This window comes from Prosopis cineraria, unplaced genomic scaffold (genome assembly GCF_029017545.1).
Source record: "Prosopis cineraria cultivar Desert tree isolate PC_DT_omini unplaced genomic scaffold, ASM2901754v1 PC1, whole genome shotgun sequence".
NCBI lineage: Eukaryota > Viridiplantae > Streptophyta > Magnoliopsida > Fabales > Fabaceae > Prosopis > Prosopis cineraria.
Window position 1 is genome coordinate 5030595 of NW_026555332.1, and position 21049 is coordinate 5051643.

The 21049-nt window shown below is 33.2% G+C and overlaps 2 protein-coding genes across 3 annotated transcripts; both read right to left on the reverse strand.

The window, feature by feature from the left end:
* Window positions 1-1530: 1530 nt before the first annotated feature.
* LOC129285826 (zinc finger BED domain-containing protein RICESLEEPER 1-like) lies at window positions 1531-2867 on the reverse strand. The gene is made up of 4 exons (XM_054921750.1): window positions 2526-2867; window positions 1921-2260; window positions 1670-1873; window positions 1531-1571 (listed from the first exon to the last, which is right to left on the reverse strand). Exons 1-4 carry the CDS (start codon window positions 2865-2867, stop codon window positions 1531-1533), a joined length of 927 nt encoding a protein of 308 aa, XP_054777725.1.
* A 12013-nt stretch (window positions 2868-14880) lies between these two features.
* Window positions 14881-19464, reverse strand: LOC129305976 (protein DETOXIFICATION 54). 2 transcript variants are annotated; one of them, XM_054946242.1, is made up of 4 exons: window positions 18830-19460; window positions 18566-18662; window positions 17599-18468; window positions 14881-15799 (listed from the first exon to the last, which is right to left on the reverse strand). In XM_054946242.1, the coding sequence occupies exons 2-4, from the start codon at window positions 18617-18619 to the stop codon at window positions 15212-15214; spliced, it is 1512 nt and encodes a 503-aa protein (XP_054802217.1). In that variant the 5' UTR covers window positions 18620-18662; window positions 18830-19460; the 3' UTR covers window positions 14881-15211. The 2 variants fall into 2 exon arrangements, with proteins under 2 accessions (XP_054802217.1, XP_054802208.1); XM_054946233.1 differs by having other exon boundaries at window positions 18566-19464.
* Window positions 19465-21049: the final 1585 nt, after the last annotated feature.

Below are 21049 nucleotides of genomic sequence, written 5' to 3' on the forward strand. Positions count from 1 at the left end.
TATTATAGCATTTTTTAAAAAGATTTTTTACTCTTTTATATAAGACATTTGATGAGATATTAAATATATTTTTTCAACATAGTCCCTATTTAAATTCATTAATTATAAGAGAATGCAATGCAAATTTAATTTTTTTTTCTTAAATGCGGGTAAAATTAAAAAATTATTTTATTTTCATATAAAATTAATAACCTAACTATTTTTTCTTGATTCTAGAGATAATTAAAGCTCTGTTTGGTTTGAGAGGAGAGGCCCTCCCCTCACCTCCCCTCCCTCCAACTAAATAGGCCCTCATGGTGTTTTATAATAAGGATAGGAAGAAGTAGGTCTAAAATTTATAACTCCTCGCAAATCATATGTTAACATGTTTCTTTAACAAGAATATGAATTGATCGAACAAAATATGTACTTTCGTTCTTAAAATGAGATGAAGTTATAGCAATTAATTTTTTTTAATTTTATCCCTTGTTTATTTATTACAATTAAATTCTTGAACAACAATTTATTATGGTTATTAATGATCAAGAAGGGTAAAACCAAAAAGTTGCATATTTTGAAAAAAAATTTTAATGATGTAATATAGGGAGATCACGTTTAAGACTTACTCAAGCAAATTATTAGCAGATAAGGATCAACATGAAATGAATTATTATTAAAATAAAAATATAACTTTTTTCTGTGAATGGGACTTGTTATTAATTCTTATTTATAAATAATTTATTTGAGTAGTCATTGAATGTGATTTTTCCTATAATATAACTATTACTTTTTAGTAAATGTGAAGTTCGTTAAGTTTGCCTTGTATTAAAGATTAGAAGGAGTATAGTTTTATAATATAATTAGTGATTCAATTTGCATAAAAGTTTGCCTCATGAAATGTATTATTCATGACCAAAAACATAAATGTACTAAACATTTTATTATATAGTATTAAATTGTAATTTCCTTTTGCTTAACATTAACTAGGCATTATTTTTGTGCTTTTTCCTGACTTTATTATGCTTGTTTTGGTCATAGCAATTGCATCAGGCTTGACTTTGAGGGAATTGCGTTGCTTTCCTTATAGTTCGAGCTAGGGCTGCACAAAGGACTGGACGGGATTGAACTTCAGCCTAATCCGAAGTCTGGTCCTTTTCATGAAAAGGACTAGGTTAAGCAACTCGTAATCCGGTCTGGTCCTGTGAAAACTTGGAGATTAACAGGATCGGACTTAGTCTATAAGAATGGGAGACTGGTCCTGTTAGTCCAATACTCACTTGACATTTTTTTTTCTTTTTTTTCTCTATGATAAGCAATAATCTATTTCAACCTAATAAACTTAATTAAGATAATAAAAACACTTATAATCATAATAAATTCATAATTCATAATGATTTCTAACATCAAGAAAATAATATTTCAGTTATAGTCCAAACTTCAAATGATTTAAATATATAACTTCAATAAAAACACTCAATAAAGTTTAACACTACATTACATTTTTCATGTAATTATCTCCTTAGCTTCAACAGAAATAAACTTAACAAATCTTTAAATAATTATCTCCTTAGCGTCAATAATACTTAAAGCATCTGTAAAAAAAAATCATATACACATATATAAAGTGATTAGTTAGTGTAAAAATGCAATATATACATTAAATTAAGAGATATAAAATTGAATATATTACCTGCAACATTAACCACATCGTCTGTTTCTTGAAAATTGTCAACCTCATAAAATATAGAAACAAACTCTGAGAGAGATTTCCCTGTAACTAGCCAATTCTGGGCACAAATGAGTGCTTCAATCATCTTAGGAGATAAAGAACTCCTATAATCATCAACAACACGTCCTCCAGTGCTAAAAACTGATTCAGAAGCAACTGTAGATACTGGTATAGCCAATACATCTCGTGCTATCAAGGAAAGAACTCTATACTTGGTAGAATTAACTTCCACCATGTCAAGATATCAAAATCATCATCATAATCATCAATAGGGGTGTCCTTAGATGTACTAGTAGGAAGGTATCTATCTAACTCTGATTGGGTATCAACTGATGAGCTTTTTTGCTTCTGGGGTGCTAACCATCTACGACCAGGGTCTTTTTTACCTTTACTTGCATTTGAAGTGTTAGTGTCAAGAGCACTTGAAGAGTTGATACTACCAGAACTGCTTGTATCAGGACCAATTGTTGTAGAGTATTCCTCAAATAGGCGATACAAAGTGTCTCTTGCCTTATTCTTCATGGACTTGCAAAGGTCAGGGGTAGGAAAAAGCTGATCAAATACATGATTGATATAGGCAAGCTTGTATCGAGGATCGAGAATCACAACAATAATCAACAAAGGGTTTAAATTATCTGCTGCCCCCCCAATACTTATCATACTTACTCTTCATGCTCAATGACATTTCCTTAAGAAGAGAGTCATCACTTTCAATATTCTTATCTAACAACTCTTGAATTAAAGCAATTTGATGGAAGCATGTATGTGCAGTAACTTTCAGTGTGCTAGAAAATTGCAAAGTGACATCATAAAACACCTTCAAGAACTTAAGAAAGAACCGTGCTTTATTCCAAGCTTGTTTGTTTGGAGGGCCATTACGCTTAGGAGGAGCTTGCCTAGAGTAAGCAAAAGCATCCATGTCGTCATCGGGTCTAGCATCTTGCCTATAAACATAAGCATCCATGCTACTCTCTAAATAAGAAAAGTCACTCTGAGCACGACGCTTTGAACCTTTGTTGAAGTAACTAACAAAATCTTCATCCTCATCCTCTAATCTTTCAAATGCCTTTTGAAACTTCAAAGCCACATCCAACATTAAATATGTAGAATTCCATCTAGTATTGACATCAAGGCAAACAATACTTTTTGTGTCCAACATTTTCAATTCACAAACATCTTTAAATCTTTGCAAGTGAGCAGGAGAGGAATGAACATATCTAATAACATTTCGAATGGAATCAAAAGTATCTTTCAACTCCTTCAACCCGTCATTAACAACTAGATTAAGAATATGTAGAGAACACTGTAGTTAAAGATAATCACCACCGCAAACAAGACCCTCCAATTCTTTAGACACCTTTTTAAGTAAGACAAGGCTGTGTCATTAGAAGTTGCATTATCCATAGTTATGGTGAACACATTTTGTATGCCCCAATCTGATAAGCACCTTTCAATTGTCTTTCCTATCGTATCACCTTTGTGATTCTCAACTATGCAAAAAATAAGAATCCTCTTATGCAAGTTCCAATCATTATCAATGAAATAGGCTGTCAAACATAAGTAATTGAAGTTTTGAACTGATGTCCAGCAATCTGTAGTGAGGCAAAGACGATTAGTACACTTCTTCAACAAATTTTTCAAGATTCTAATTTCACCAAGATACAATTGCCAGGCATCTCTAGCCACTGTTGTTCTTAAAGGGATTTGAAATCGTGGTTCTAACTACTTCACAAACTTTTTAAAGCCTTCCTTCTCAACAAGCCTAAATGGCATCTCATCACATATGATAAACTCAACTAGAGCCCTACGACATCGTTTCTGATTGAACATGTGAGGTACTAAGCTTCCCTCTTGTCCACTTGGTGTCACACAATTCAACATCAATTGCTTTGTCATTTGTGTAGCTTTATGTGGATTATTGGAACATTTTGGTATATGCCTCTTCAAGGATGTTAAACCATGCTTGCCTGGGTCACAAGCATAATTTAAATTACAGTACTTGCATGTAGCTCTAACTTCTCCATTTGTCTCCTCCAATGGTAACTTAGTAAAGTGTTCCTACACTTTTGACACCTTTCTTGTAGAATTCTTTTCTCTTTCTACTACCTTCTGTAGCTTAACTTTCAATTACAGTTGTCAAAAGAGGAGGATATTCCATAGTAGTTGGGGGTTGAGGTGGAGGAGTAGGTGTCAAAGATGGTCCAAAAGGAGTTGAACTCACATTTTCACCAGTGAAAGGAGACGATTAAGGTTGGTCAATATGGGATGTTTGCTCAATATCCATCACTTCATAATGATAAAATATAATTGACAAGTTATAACAGCAAAATGATAAAAAGGAAGCAAAATGGACAAGTTATAATAACACAAAATCATGGCAGGGAACACAAAAGCCAAAAAATAAGAGCACATAATTGATAAGGTGATTACTAATAAAAATCATCCCATAGGAATGTCCTTCTAATAGAGCAACACAAACATGGGGAAAAAACTTTAAACAACTTCTAAGGCAAGTCAATCCAAATCTATGTAACAAATTTTAATCCATATTAAACAACTTCTAAGGCAAGTCAATCCAAATTTTAATCCATATTAAACACATAAATGAATTTGATAAGCACGTTGCAAAGGCACAACAAGACTATCTAAAAATGATAATAATCGATTTTTATTTCTAGGTAACTGAGCAAAAACATCACTAATACAAATAAGAAGTATCTCAGTGCCTATCCAAACTGCAGTAAATATTCAAGTTATAAATATGAAGAAATTTCTAATACATTTGAATAGCCTGCCTTGGATTTCAATTATACTCATTATACAAGGCTTAGTAGTCATTAGCTGATTTCTATCAAATACAATGATTTTAAACAAAAAAAACAAAATACATGCTTATCCCACTGCTCTACGCATGCCTGCTACCCATGCTATTTCTTATTAGAATTAAGCACCATAGAGCTCAGTTAAAACAACTTTCTCCCAAAAGTATCAGATTGGATAAAGAAACAGAGAGAAGTAGGAAAACTAGCACCTTCACCACATTTTGACTTTTGGGGGCCCACTCAAGCAAAATCAATAACCCACGATTTTTGTGCATAATTTAAACAAAACCCATCAAAGTCTTTACCTTCTAATTGATGTTTTGATACAAAAGGTTGCAGTAAACCATGTCTAAAAAAAAATACAATTGGAACACAAGAAAACAAAAATAATAATATATCTATTCCCGTAAAGGGAAGGAAATTGAAAGTATGTAAGGGAAGTGCAGAAATATACTAGTGCGCAATGATCCGCTCACGATAACCTCTTCGCTTGTCGTCCGGGAATTGACGAAAAACCTAGCGGAGCAACTGAAGCTGAAGCAGGTAAGTATGATTTAATTTGAGGGAAAGAAATTCAAATTTGTGTGAATTTGGCCCATTCAAAGCAGGTAAGTTAATCCAAATCTGTGCCTTTGAATTAGAGGTTAGGGGTAATGGAGAGCAGGGGTGGGATGATAGTGTGGCGTGCTCAACGGTGAATCAGATGCGAGAGGTGATGCCGATAATAGATGGACCGACGTGATTAAAGCAGAGCAGCGGTGGGTAGGACTACAAGAGAATGGCTTGAGCGAGAATGAAGAGGGAAGAGCAAGGGCTGGCGACGTGATTGACGATGGTCAGAGGTGGCATACGGGAGGAGGTGGGGGCTGGGGCTTCAGCGCATTAGAGAGTGGAGAAACTAAGAATGAGTTTTGTGGATTGAGACTCGAGTAGCTACGCCTGCGTGTTGAAGCCTGAAGACTGAAGTGAACCTGATTAGCTGGATATCTGATGCAGTAATATGACTTTTTTTTATTTGACGTGTAAATGCAAAACTTATTAATTAATAATTTATAAATTATTTTTAATTATATTAAAATAATTATATAGGACCAGACCGGACCACTTAGTCCAGATGCATGGTCTCTAGTCTGGTCTTACCTGAAAAATTAGTCCTATTTTTTTTTTGGTCTTTTTAGTCCTATAGGACCAATATTTTATAGGACTGGACTAGATCGAGTTTTCACCAGTCGGACCGGGTTGGACCAGACTACGAGACTTTTGCACAGCCCTAGTTCGAGCTTTGGGATTGGATTTGAAGCCATCAAAATTTAAAAATTATGCCCCCGCCCCCAATATATTTTTATAAGAGATATTTAGAAGAGAAAATTAAAAAAAATACTCCTACAATATACAAATTATAATTATATATCACAAATTGTGATAATTATTTGTTAGTTCCTGTGGAATCGCATGCTATTTTTGCTTTTTGGTGAAATGATATATTTGGCCCCATAAAGAAGATCATTTATCTTGCTAAACGAGTGACTATTTTGTTTTGAGAAATCACTACTTTGAAAAAATGATCAGGACAAAATAGAAAATACATGTGACTGTTTGGAATTATTTTTATTTTATTATTTTAAAAATTAATATTTTGTAGAACATATTCTAAAAATAAAAAATAAAAATAAAAATATGTGCTTTTTCATTCTCTCTTATTCTCTAGAATAATAACTCCAAAACACTTGAAAGATATTTTTATTTTTTTATTCTCCAAAATAATATTTTATTTTATTTTTATTCTTTAAAATATTTTTTAAAAACACGTTATCAGATTTTGTTTTGTTTTTTTAAAATAAAAAATTATTCTCTGAATAAGTTACCAAATAAATCCCAGGTTGCTTTATGCAAATTTTTTATCAATAAAGTCTAATAACAAAAAAATTCAGTTGCTACTTTTTTGGACAATGACTACTTTTCTGGGGAAATGACTAAGATGAAATATCAAATTATAAGTTGTTTGTGCAAATTTTTTTATTAGTGAAGTTCAATAATTAAAAATTAGTTACTATAATTTTTTTTTGAAACTGACTACTTTTTTTTTTGGAGAAATGACCATAGTGAAATAGCAAATTACAAGTTGCTCTGTATAATTTTTTTTATTAGTGAAGTCTAACAACTAAAAATTAGTTGTTTAGTAAATTCATATGTACTCTTATATAATAATGATATAGATATTCTATCCCTAATCTTTATTATAGGGCATCTGCTAGAAAGATTTTTTGATCATTAATATAAGGCACATGAAGAGTTATTTAATACCATTTTTTAATTTATTCCTATTGTAAATTCAATTTTATGAGTCATTGTACACTGAATATCTCTCTTCCTATTTTTAGTAGTAGTAAAGCTAGAAAAAAAATTTAAAACTTGTTTAATGAATTAATTGTTAATTATTGATTTTCCATAACATTCCTCCCTTTCTCCCTATCATCACCCCTCCTTTGGAATAAATGCCCATCTCTTAATTAATTACTGTTTACTTTTTTCGTAATTAATTGTACATTTATATTGTACTTTTATTCCCTAATGTAATGGTGCCATAATTATTTATTTGCATGTGGCTTTTGTGGTCCTATTTGTGTGACGCTCGCCAACTTGGAGAAATTATGATGCTTGTTTTCTTATGCCATTTGTGAACCTGACAAAGGTTTTAAGTTTTAAGAGTATGATGCATATAATTAGTAAATTTCTATTCTCAGATTTATTTAGCTCCAATAACTTTTATCAGGTTAGTGTTTAAAATAGCAGTAATAATACCATAAATTCGGACAGTTTGACCTATTAATTGTGGAGAGCTGCATTTTCCTAGGTCCAAAATTAGCGCTTCTAATTATTCAGCCATCAATTATTAAAATAGAATTATAATCTCAATTCTAAGCAAAAATTACCAAACTTAGTCTTAATCATATGCAAAAGCCACGTCAATTTTAAGTGTAATTAATTAATACTTACTCTATTTAATAATAGAAAGCATTTTCCAAAAGTGATGTTAATTTAAAAACCATTAACTGACGTGTTGGAAGTATAATTCAATTAAATATCTATTATATTTTGGAACAAAAGAAGTATGCAATGTCCCCTAGAATTATCCTCACAACAACTCGAACAAAGAAATAGTTGTGGTAGTTAAAACTCGCTTAACAACTAAAGAAGGTACCAAATGAATTTAAGATCAACCATTGTTAGTTAAAACCCTTAAAGTTTAATTTAAAAAAATATTTTAGAGTAAAATGGGATCCCAAAAAATAGTTTTAATTTGAAAACAAATAGTTAAGGCCCTACAAATATAAAATTAGAGTAAAACAATTTAGAAGGCATGGAAAAGAGTTTGAGCATTGAAAACAAATTAAATAAGATTAAGAAGGTCATTTTCTCAAAACAAAGTCATCCGCCATGCCTGACTACATAGAGGCCTTCCATCGCAATCAAGATCATTTGCTGTGGCTAATAGGCCATGAGAGCACAAAAATAATAGCCCCTAAGCTCTAACTTTTGAAGTGTCTAACTTTCAACTTGAACCTTTAATTAAGGTGATACAAGCACCTCTTGTTATATATATATATAAAGATGATACAAGCACCTACACAAAAATAATTAAACAAGCTAACTAATAGCACCTATCCTACCATCATCTAGTATCATATAAGGATTTTTGGACACTCAGGACCAAAAGTACATCATTTCCTCAACTAAGTGCCCACCACCCAAATTCAAGCTATTAGCCTCAATCAACTAATTAAGCATACCCTTTTCCATGAATACTAACATGCATGCCTGAACTTGTAAACTGCTATAGCTTAGGGCTATGCAAAAGTTTGGTTGTCTTATCCAACCTAATCTAACTTAAATAAGTCCAGTTCAATCTAGTCTAATAAAAAAATTGGTCCAAAAGACTAAAGAGATTAAAAAGATTAGACTAACTTCTCGAGTTGAATTGGGTAGGAAATCAAGCTCTCAAATCATGTGGTCCAACCCTATCCTATGAATTATTTTTAATATATTTGGATAGTTTAAAGTTTAAACTCAGAATTTTTTCATTTACATTTTACCCTTCTATTTAATATAATTTTAATTTAGTTGCTGTTAAATTGTTGTTGTAATATATATTATACATATTGTTGAAGTTTGTTAAATGTTAGTTTTCCTATTATTGAAGTTATGATTTTGAGTCATTTGGATTGTAATTGAAATATTTTTTGTTACTGTTGTTAGAGATTTTTTATGATTATAAGTATTTTTATTATGTTAATTGAATTTATCAAGATGAAATGAATTGTTACCTTTCATATAGGAAAAAAAAGAAAAAAAAATTTAAGTAAGTACTGGACTACTGGCACTAGTCTTCTAGTTTTATGAATCAAGTTTGATCCTATTAATTTTTGAGTTATAACTGGATCATATCAGACTACGGGCTAACTAATCCAGTCCTTTTCATGAAAGAGATTAAACTTCAGGTTAGGTTAAAGTCTAGTCTTGTCCAGTCCTTTATACAACCCTACTATAGCTTAACAATCATAATGTACTCGTAAACTAGTATAGCTTAACAATCTAGACACACACATGCACATTTCGCCTCAACTCATATAATAGGCCTCCAACCAAAAATTGCTCAAGTTCACAAATAAAGCAACGTGCAAGTGATAAATAGTTTATCAACAATAAATCCCCTAATGTTGGCAAATATGATATTCAATTACACAAAAGCAAAACTAGCTAGAGACTTTACAAAGCAAACTATGCTTCTCTAGCATCGAATGCTTCCCTTTGTTCTTGCCTTTATCATCTTTTAGAAAAATATCAATAAATGAAAGTGAGATTATACAATCTCAATAACCAGACAATTTAATTATAGCATATAAAGGTGTGCATAAGCAACCAAGGCATGGAGTCACATTTCTTAATATATATACTTCAACAATATGCATCAATAATAATTATAAAACATGATCATATGCAATCATTTTATTCCCTCCTTATATCATTTGCTCAAATCCATGGGCTACTAACTCATATAGGACTAACCTGAGTGACTGAATTAGCCCCGCTCTCCAATTGAGAGGTTACTAAGCCAAATGCTCTTACACTCACTCTTGAATCATAAATTCTCCCTTCTTGAATTACTGAGGTGTCATAATTGCCTAACCCACACTATTCCTTGTAAGACCTAATGATACTGAGTATCGTGCCTAACTCATGCCAATTCCCAAAGGATATTGATAATACTAAGGACTTTTACTTAATAATATGCCAACTATTGTGTGCAACTCTTAGTAGGAGAGACTCCATATAGAATTTTATCATATCACCCTATATTCTCTCTTTAGTGAACTTCCACCCATCTATGATCATGTAAAGTCAACTTAAGACAAGGACATGCTTATTGTCAACTCAAATTAACTTAGATCATGTGATTAATTTCAAGTACAATGGAACCATTGGCAAAGTTAAACTCATCATATAACCTCCTTGTATATCCACTCAATATAAAAGAAGATTACGGTGTTACCCTTATCTCACATAATTCACAATAATCAAATTTTATTTGAAAAATTTTGACCGAAGATTTATTTTACAAAATTGATCAGTTCACAGCACAATCAGAAAAAAAAACACAGCGAAAAAAATCACACACACTTCAATTACATAGTGGACATAACTCACCAGCATTCCTTTCTCAATTTCATGCAAATTTGATACACAAATGAAATTGAATTTTGGTCCATGTGCCGTGGCAGATAGTTAGTGCGTCGCGGCATGTGGCACAAAGCCACATGCTCGCCTTGTCTGTGTCGTGTACTGCGGCATGTGCCTTCATGCACCACGGTGCGCCTATTTGGATTTTTGCTCTCATTTTGACAGCAAAAATGATAAATTTTTTACGTGTGCCAATTTCTCATATGACCTTTGATCGAAGTGATTCAAGTGCCCCCACAAAGCTTAGCTTGTATACTAACTAATGAGATAAATTTAGACACAATCTAACGATCCGATCAAAATTTAGATACCCGAGTATAAAAAATCACTTTTTTAAAAAAAATTTTGCATACCCACGTGTTCAAATCAATTCCTTTCTCTCATTAGACCACACTAGACCTTAAACCAAGTATAAAAGGATCTAATACACTTGATTGACCATAATTAATCACAATCGTGCTCATACATTGACATATGACCCTTCTATGGTCAATTTTCACAATTCACTAACTTAACATACTATGCCATTTCTTAGCATAACTTAGCTTACTTGGCTATTTCTCAACTCATACATATACAATCATATTCACCATATAATCTTAACCCCTAAATTACTCATTTCATCATAATTTGTCTCTTGGCTTAAGATTCACCAACACAAACAACCATTACACACATATACTTCAAGTTATAGCCCTTTTTTGTTTCATTTCATCAAATATACAATCAATCGGGCTAAACTTCACAAAAGCTCAATTCAATATATGCATGCAACTCTATGGCAACTTATGGACACTTATATATACAATCTTTCAGTTCAGTTCATTACACAACCTCAAAGTACACGGCTTCACAACCCAAGCTAGTCTAAACTCTCTTCCCTTGACCTGATTACTTCTTGATCCTATAAATATATTACCAAAGGGGTGAGATAAAAATCTCAATAACAAAATAACTTACTTTTATTAACTATCACATGTAATAATATGAAAGTAAACATAATATACCATAAAAATCTCATTAAATGGTATTTTCATCACATATCACATTTCATTTTTTATCTTTTCATCAATCCCAAAGGATTCCGTGTTGTCTTAAGATATTTCATCATATCACATAAAATACTAGCATGATTTCTACCAACCAAACCTCAAAATCACACCGACATGAAACCATAGGCTCATCTCAGACTAATGTACACTCTCATTAGTCTTGAGCTCACCTGTAGTGATAGAATCACTCGGCCAAAGATGTTCTAACGCACAATACGGATGGTGGTTTTCCCCCAATACACATAGTGGGCCATCGTTGACTCCAACCCATATCACAAAGATACTGAGGAGTCTCTCATCTCTAATGCAATATTTTAATAGGCACTCAGGAGATCTTCTCTAATACTGTACCTTTCAAGGTATTAAGGAGAATTGTTTCCAACACTGTATCCTAATAGGGTACTAAGAAAACCTTACTATATGGCCTTTATCACCTCCTATACTCGAGCAAACTCCTACTACTCAGAGCATACTTTCTTGAATCATTTAAGGTTCCCTTTTCACAATTTAACACTTTCTTATACAATATATGATGTTTTTCATTACAAAACACATTTCTATGCTTATTTCAATCAAAAACCATTTCACACACAACAATCACTCAATGCTATAAAACATGCTCAATTCGAAATCATTTTATACATTACATAACATACTAACATATAGTTAAAATAAATAGTTAAATAAAGGAAGTTATTTGATTACCTTAACCTTTTTATTACTAGAAAGGTTATCCGTGGATTTTCACTATCATACAAGCTTATCTCAAGCTTCCTTTCTCTAGTCACTCACCTAATATGCCAACTTGAATACGTTTGGCACATTTTAGTCATTTGATCCATTTTAACCAAAAACTCATTTTTACTATTTAGGGCAATATTCATCCATAAACTCTTTTCCATTTATCCATTCTAAGGCCATAACTATTTAATTACTACTTTACATTACCTTGATCGGTCTTATTTCACTCAAGATAGATTTTTGCCCTAACTTTCTCTCTCTAAAGGCTAAAATTGAGCCTCCGGGTTTAAAGTTCTACCGTTTAGCTGTAAACTAATCACAAAGCTTTAGTTTAACTTACGAGAACCTTTTTATTACTATTGAACAAGAATCAAACCCCTTAAATTTCACCGATTTAATTTTCCTATAACTCATTTTTAGAAAAATTTGTGTAGAATGGAAGGTAAGAGTTATACATAGCTTACCTGGCAAGCTACCAATCTGTATCACCTTCCATCATTCCAAAATAACTTAACCTAGCTCCTCAACCTTTCTCCTCTCTCTATCTCATGTGTTTCTCAAATTCTCTTCTCTGAAATTTCTAAAAATTCACGACTTATAAAAGGCAAATTCTAGTGTATGCGCCACGGCGTATGCAGCACAAGCCGTGGCGTGTGACACAGTGAGATTTATTATCACCACGCGCACTTGCTTCGACCTAAAACGTACTCTTATCACCCATATCTATTCATATAACACACAACCAAGTCAAAATACTAATTAACCATCTCAATCTCTATTCCCACTTTAATTTCCACTTCATCTTCAATTAACCTCTAAATTTAGGATTAAGAAATTTAGGATGTTACACATCACATGTTCAAACTCAAGCTTATGAAGACATACACATATAATCATATATCCCATGTTGCCACAATAATAATTCCGTCCAACAAGTTATCGTGCTTACTCATTATAACATATCAACTTATATAATGCAAATACTATCATATACAAAAATTCAACTTCTAATTACCTTAACTCTTAGACTACCATCCCAAGAGTATAATTTAGATTTTTAAGGGAGCTTTTCAACAACTCGAAATCATTTAAGAGTAGTCAATCTATAGATTGGATTAATAATGATCATTAATAACTAATCTTTATTAATTAACCCTTAATTATGATTGAGGTCTTAATCCCTCATTAAGTGAGATTAACTAAAATCAACCACATTTCTCACTTCTATTAACTTAGTTAACCCTCATTAAGCTTGATAAACACTATTAATTAACTTCATTAGCTTAATCTAATTTATTAAGCATTAGGGTTAAGAATAAACTCACTGTTAATGAAACTAATTATTGCTATTAACATGAACTAAAGATTACAAGCTTAAAACAACACCCTTAAACTCCATTAGAGTCATTAGAATGAGCAAAACTCATCTTCAGGTTTGAGTACCATCTCATACCCCCAAAAACCCACAAGAAAATGCATGAAGGAGAGAGTGGAAGGGAAGAGGAGGCTTAACCAGAGGTTTAGTAGCCCCAAACAAGTCTTCCTTAACCGAAAATGCAAACCTTAGTGGAGTGTAGGTACTCCTCTCTTAGATACTCACTCAAACTCTCCCTTTTGTTCTATCCATTGCGTGTTTTTAGAGATTTAAAATTTCATGCTACTGTGGAACAAATAACCTAGAACGAAAACCCTCACCTAAGCACATCAATTTAGACCTCAAATGGTCCAACAGCTCCCTAGACCTTATTCTAAACTTAACATAGGGTCCAATGGACCCAAATGACCATCTAAATTCCTTAAATTAAATTTCAATTACCTTAGCTAATTAATCAAACCCCTTAATTAATTTAATTAATTTTTGGGATGCTACAAAATACATGTTTCCAAATGTACCTGTCATTCAATATTAGAAAAGAGTAAAATGACACTTAAAATTATTGCAATAAAAAATCATTACCGTTGACAAGGGCATTCCATGAAAAGAAAAAATAACCTTAAACATGATTAACAGAAATAACTAAGCATTTTATTATTTCAGGAAAAAAAATTTCAATCTCAGACATAATTAGGAGAAATAACCATTTGTCTTAAACCTTGTCAAACTATTATTACTTCATCTAGTTTTTATTATAAGATACATTTTAAAACCATTTTTTTATCCTTAATATAGGATACACCATGGGATATTAATTATTTTTTTAATATTACTCCTGTTTAAACTCATCAACTATGAAAGAGAATAAAATGGAAATGTGAAAATTTTCATTTAAATAAAAATAAAATTAAAAATTTATTCTATTTTTAAACAAAATTAATAACTTAGCATTATTTTTTTAGTTTCAGTAAGGTAGTTAGGACGTTTTATAATAGAGATTAAGGAGAGTATTTTCTTATTACACATTGGAGTATATGAGACTGAAGGGAGTACTCCTGAGAGGGGAAAAAAAAAAGCTTAGAAGAAAGAACCTTTATTATAAACTAAAGAATAATATTATTTTCCATCCAATCCAAAATATAAGTATTTTCTCTTAACTAATTTTAATTTAACATATAAACAATTTAATACATATAAAAAAATTTATTTTTTCCATTGTATTTGTTATCTTAAATATTTATATAAATATATTTTTTACTCATTATAAAGCACATTAATAATTAAAATTAAATGTAAAAAAATAATATATAATTTCACGATAATGACAAATTTTTTAACATGCAATTTTTTATGAGCAAAACCGTGTATACTTTGAAAGAGAGAGAGAGAAGAACTAAGCCTCATCAAATCACATGTCATCCAAGCATAGAAGCGTGGGCAAGGTTATGAAAAGGAAATGCATTGGTTTAGGTGCAGAGTGCAGTGACAGCTTTGAAACACGGCAGCATTGGTGTGATCTCTGAGGCACTTTTCTCAAATTTTGCAAACTTGATCAGACCCACATTATCCCTTACAACTATGTTGTGCTTACCCTCACTTATCCCAACCCACTTTTCACAACCAAAATTTAGGACCATTTCCCAAACTATGTAACAAGTACTAAAGATTCAACACTTTTACACAATGGTGACACCTACCAACCAAACACACTCTTACATTTCCCATCAACAACATTAATCAAACAAAACTAGAAAAAGAAACCCTCCATTCTCTTCTAACACTTCTCTTCTTTGTTTTCATTTCCTTTCACCAAAAACTTCTTGGCTTCTTCGTCTTTCTCTTTATTCATATCTTTAGCTTTAGGCTCGAGCCCATTGTACGTACTTATCTCGATGTGAGTAAGCTTTTCTGCCCTCAATGCCTCAGCTTCCCAATCTGTGCGTGCCAGGACAACATACAAGATTGACACTGCACATGCCACTTGGGCAGACAAAAGCCCAATCCAGAGCCCACTAAACCCAATATTGAACCAAAAGGCTAGGCCCACAGCCACAGGGGTACCCACAAAGTAGAATGAGCCAAGGTTGATGTGGGCTCCAATGACAGGCCGGGCAGTACCACGAAGAATGCCACAGCCCGTGGTTTGCGGGCAATTCCCAAGCTCACACAAGCCCATGATGGGCATAACTGAGGCGACCAAGGCTTTGACAAACTCATCCTTAGTGAAAAACCCGGCCCAAATCTTCCTAAGAATCACAGTCCACGTCACATTTATAAAGCCCATCACAAATGCACATCCCAAGGCAACCATGGCTGCAAGCTTGGCCTTGTAGGGCTTGCCAGCTCCAAGCTCATTCCCCACCTGCAATGAATGCAAAATCAAGCTGTAATTTACTTTTTTCATGATAAAAATGAAAATATGATATCAAGTAGATCGATGGGGCCCATGGGCCCAGCGGGCTGCTTTATCAATACAATGAATAAAAGATTGGGCAACCTGATGGGCCTAGGCATAATGCGAAAGTGATCAATTTGTGGTACTTCTGTGGAGTCACATTACAAGTGTGACCAAGTGGGTCCATATACTCAACGAAATCATGTAACAAACTCACACCTCAGCAACTAGAGACCAAAATGAGTTTGGCATTTTAGCCCCCAAAAAAAGGTCGAAAAAGATAAAAATCAAGTTTTTGGGCATAAATAGAGCTTATAAATTTCCATACGTAACATTACATCTAAATCAAACCTATCAGAACAATTACAAAGAGACATGTTCACTTATCCAACACAATGAGATTTGTTAAGCCACAATTAGCTTACCACAAAATCACCAGTCACTCTCAAGTTTCTATCCTATTGATGGTTTTAGTTCTGTGATCAAGAGTTTTGAAAAGCATGTCACGGGTCACCAAAAAGACAAAATTACATTTTAAGAACCAGTTCAAAAAAATCTTCCAAAATATAACCCTTTTATTTCTTTCAAGTTTTAAATTCTAATAATCAGAGTCACTTCCTTCAACCTAATCTCTTAAACTTGAGTATCTAACACAATAAGACTACAGCAAAATTTAACGTGATACCAAAAGACTCGACTTAATCCCACTAAAGCATTCTCCAATCATATATACAGAGTGGATGTGGATCTAATCAACAAGTACAGAAGACAGACAAGTTGCAACACGTACATTGAATATTTTTCGACTGATTGCATATAATATACTCCTTCCGTCTTAAATTATAAGACACTTTTGAAAAAAAAATTTTCATCCCAAAATATAAAACACTTTGAGTCGATTAAAATTTTATTAAATACATCAATTACAATATTACCCTTTCTCTTTTTGTAATTAATTTCCATCATTTCTCTTATCAATATATTAAATGATGAGTATTTTAAAAAATTTATATTTTTGTTTTGAAAAAATAAGATTGTTAAGTGTATTTAATAAGATTTATTGATATGTGAAATTTTATTTAAAAGTGTTTAGTAATTTGGAACGGAGGGAGTATAAATTTAAAAAGAAAAAAGTAAGGCAGGCACATTCTCTTGTGCATGAATGCTATACCCATTTTGCACAAATTGATCACTTTTCCAATCATTTAATTTCCATTCCATGCTCTCAGTGCATGAATGAACAAACAAATTTCCTCTCAATCTTACCGTCTGTTCGATACTATTAAGCCAAATTCGACCATTGTGAGATATAAACTCTCATCATAATTTTTTTCTAGTAAACCATCCAGCTCATAGCCAATGGCTTCGACTAGTACGGATCAAGACCCTTTCAAGTGGAGGCTTTAACATTAAACGTTGCTGCATTCCTGAGATTTGAAACCAAAACTTCTAGTTAATCCGTACAGATCCATTTCAAGTGAACCAAATGTTTGGTGGTTTATATTTTTTTTTTCTTTTTAAGAGGAAGTTTAAACTCTCGATTTTTTTTTTTATATTATTGTTACATATATTGCAATCGGGTTGAACACTAAACATAAGCCACCCCTTCTCATGAGAATTTAAATCTTAGTTATTTTTTCATGTTGCGAGGAACTAAGTCTTTGCCAAAGAGATATGGAGTGACATGATTTATTCATTATTATTTAGGGAGCATGAAGGAAAGAATGATAAGAAATGATAACAATATTGGGAAAGTAAGAGATTACCCTGGCGGAGACGCAGCCCGCGAGAGCCATGGGAACAGTGTACATCATGCTGGTGGTCTGAATCAATATTCCGGTGGCCGCCACGGCCACAGTCGGATTCTGCAGGTAGCCGGCCATGACCGTCACGATCTCGTACCACCACCACTCCAGGCATATCCCCAGACAGCTCGGCACCGCTACCTTCATCAGCTTCCACCACCCTTCCTCCACCACTTCCCAACCCCACACCCACCTCATCCCCCTCTCGTTCCTCCGCCACAACAACACGTACGCCGTCATCAGAACCACCATGTTCAGATTCGTTACCACCGACGCCGTCGCCACCCCCGCCACGCCCCGCCGTACCAGCCAGAAATTCAACGGCACGTGGAATATCACAGCGATCAGAGAGCAGAACATCATCGGCTTCGCCACTTGCTGTGACCGGAGATACACTCTTAGCGGTTGCAACAAGGTGTTTGTTAAAAGGTCTGGGAGAGAGTAGAAACAGTAAATCCCTGCCATTGCCGTGATTTCTCTGTCTTGTCCCATGAAATTCATGATGTTCTCGAGGTTTAGCCAGAGCAGGCTTATGGGTATGCTGGCCATGAGGAGGATGAAGACCATGCGTTGAAGAGAGAGAGAGAGGAGGTCCCATTTCTTGCCTCCATAGGCCTGTGAACACACTGGCTCGAGCCCTGAGGCTAGCCCGGCGAGAACAGAGTAGCCTGTGATGTTCGTGAAGCCTATGGATAGGGCTCCTCCGGCGAGCTCTAGCTTCCCCAGTCGACCCAGAAACAGAACCGACACGACCGCTCGAACGAACACTAGCATGTTCATGGCGGTTATGGGTAACACCATACTCCATAGCTCTTTCAGCTCTTCCAGTATCTGATTATAACACAAACATCAATATTAATAAAAAAGAAAACGATACAAGGAAGAAGAACAAGAAGATCACAGTGTAGAGAAACAAAACAGAGCATACCTGAGACATGGATGGGAATTTGTGGGATGAAAAATCTGGGTTTTCATCTTCCATGCTTGGGTTTATTTCAATGACGAAGGAAAGACCAGAGAGTGTTCTGTGAGGGGGAAAAAAGAGTACTGAATCAAACAGTGAAGATGATGAGATAAGAAGAAGAAGAAGAAGAAGAAATAGTGTGACAAGGTTTCTTTCCCCCCGTCCTTTTCTTGCCTTTCCACTAAGCCATAACAATGAACACATATATTGTGATGCTAAAAGACTGACCTTGGCTTCTTTTTCTGCTTCTCCTAGAACTCGCAAGGCAAAAGAAACTCCAAAAGGATTTCCTCAGTGATTTCGAAAGGGAAACGCAGACACTAAAGCAGGTATATATATTTCGTTTTCCCCACAAACACACAAACAATAGATATATGTAAGGGTTACAAGGTAAACTCAAAAGACGAAAATGGCAGAGAAAAGGCAAAACACAGAAGAGGAGAAAAAAAAATAAACTTGGGGTAGTGGCGGCGTGGGAAGAGGCTGAGAGAAGAGAAAAAGCAAAGTGATTATGTGTGAAGAAGGAAAGGGACGGGAAAAGAGGGAGAGGCAGATGGGTTTAAAACTTTTTCATTATTGTCGCAGCAAAAGAGGTTGTTTTTGAGGAGATAAAAAAAGAAAGCTACAGAGCGAGAGAGAGAAATGAAAAGAGGAAAATCAAATCCACAGCTGGTAAGAGAGAAAGGTCGGTTAAGGTGGATACTGGATTGGTCTTTTTCAAGTATCATGAACGAAACGGTTCTTTCTCATTTAGTTGTGTATGGACTGTGGTTGTGGTTCGCGGACGAACTAGTTGGTTCTTTGATTACTTCTTAGCCGTGGAGGTGAATTCTAGCTTCGTCTTCGTTCAAGTAATGGAGAGAGGAAAGGAGGACACCCCAAAATAAAAAAAAAATTCCCCAAAAGGAGTTCAATGGCCATACAGCTAGCGCCTCATAGAGAGACGCAGAGCGACAGGGTGAGTGTGAGCTTAATGAATGCAGAGCTTAGTGTTAGTTTTGTGGCCTTCCCTACCCAAAAGAACAACAAAGAGAGTTTTATGGCTTTTATAATTTTTTTTAACTGTATGTGACAATCTTATTCTAAATACTATTAGAACTAAATGTAGACACATTTTTCTAACAATAATTTGAACCTTGTTAATCATGAACTAATAAATCAATCTTTTAATCGATCCATTCAAGAGCTTTGAACAAGTTGACTAGATTGAATTTTATATTTGTTTCTCTTGCTAAACTTGAAACGAAAATAAATTAAATATAAAGAAAATAACAATTTGTTAAATTTGTGTTTTAGTAACTATGTTTTGTATATGTATTGTTTATACATGCATGCTCTATTTATTTATGGATTTATGTCTTTTTTTATTTAAATATTATTATTTTCATGTTATATATGAATATTTTTATATTTTTTAATTAAATTATATTATTTTAATCATAGCTACATTAATCTTGATTTAACTGACCATTAAATCATTGTCTTCACAAATTCAATAATCAACCTAATTTTCAATGCTTTAGTTTTAGTTTAGTTTCACTATTGGATCAACATCATCCTTATACTCACTTTGATTTGAATTGACCGGAATACCCTTAAGTGCTTATCAGTACGGTGGATTAAAATTTATTTTAAAAAATTAAAATAAATTTTTTTTCTCATTTACAACTTTTAAATGATAATTTTTTACCAAATCAGCACAGTTTTAAGGTTATCTTTACTTCAAGTTATGTATTAACTAAAAATAAAATAACATCAGATTTAAAGATTTCAATTTTAATTTACTCTTCATTTGAAAATTAGGAGCACACAAACTCGTCCTGATTTTTAGGCATCGGGTTATTTGACAAAAGGAAGAAAAAGGAATCCAATGGTTATCAACTTATCATTCATTGTTTCTTTCTTTCTTTCTTTCTTGTTGGTTCAATGTATGAACGACAACCATGATGCCACTGTAAGGAGTGTACTTGGAATCAATCAGTAGCATTCAACATGTTTGATTCAGATATCAAAACAATGATTTTTTTTTTTAATTCCCCAATTTAAACTCTTATTTCGAAACTTTTTATCATCACTGCATTCTAGTGCCTATTTGCTTTAAACATGCATGCATGTATATATATTTTTAGTTATACACGGTAAAAATAATATAAAAATATAAATAAGAAAGTTATCGCAAAAATATGCCCACTCTATGAAAGGCGAATTAATTACTAATAATGTAAAATCGATATATCCGTTGTCCTTTTTATATTGTAGGTTGATATTGATGATTTATAACGGATAGTAATATTTACCATTGTTTTCTCTTTCTAGTCTTTTTTAAATAAAGCATTTACATTCACAAAACTAATAAAATATTTTTAATTAATTAACTTTATTTTAAAGTAAAAAAATACTAATTCTTGTATATGTAGCAGTTTACTTAGAAGCTGTCTCTCATCTATT

Excerpts from the sequence above, each read along its gene's own strand:
- LOC129285826 (XM_054921750.1), bottom strand. The coding sequence starts at position 2,867 with ATGTTGGACACAAAAAGTATTGTTTGCCTTGATGTCAATACTAGATGG. Across the intron at positions 1,874-1,920 it reads GTGGAAGTTAATTCTACCAA|TATCTACAGTTGCTTCTGAA; the intron begins GTATAGAGTTCT and ends TGGCTATACCAG. Across the intron at positions 1,572-1,669 it reads CGATGTGGTTAATGTTGCAG|ATGCTTTAAGTATTATTGAC; the intron begins GTAATATATTCA and ends TTTTTTTTACAG.
- LOC129305976 (XM_054946233.1), bottom strand. The coding sequence starts at position 18,805 with ATGTGTTCATTGTTATGGCTTAGTGGAAAGGCAAGAAAAGGACGGGGG. Across the intron at positions 18,469-18,565 it reads AATTCCCATCCATGTCTCAG|ATACTGGAAGAGCTGAAAGA; the intron begins GTATGCTCTGTT and ends TGTTATAATCAG. Across the intron at positions 15,800-17,598 it reads CGGGCTGCGTCTCCGCCAGG|GTGGGGAATGAGCTTGGAGC; the intron begins GTAATCTCTTAC and ends CATTCATTGCAG.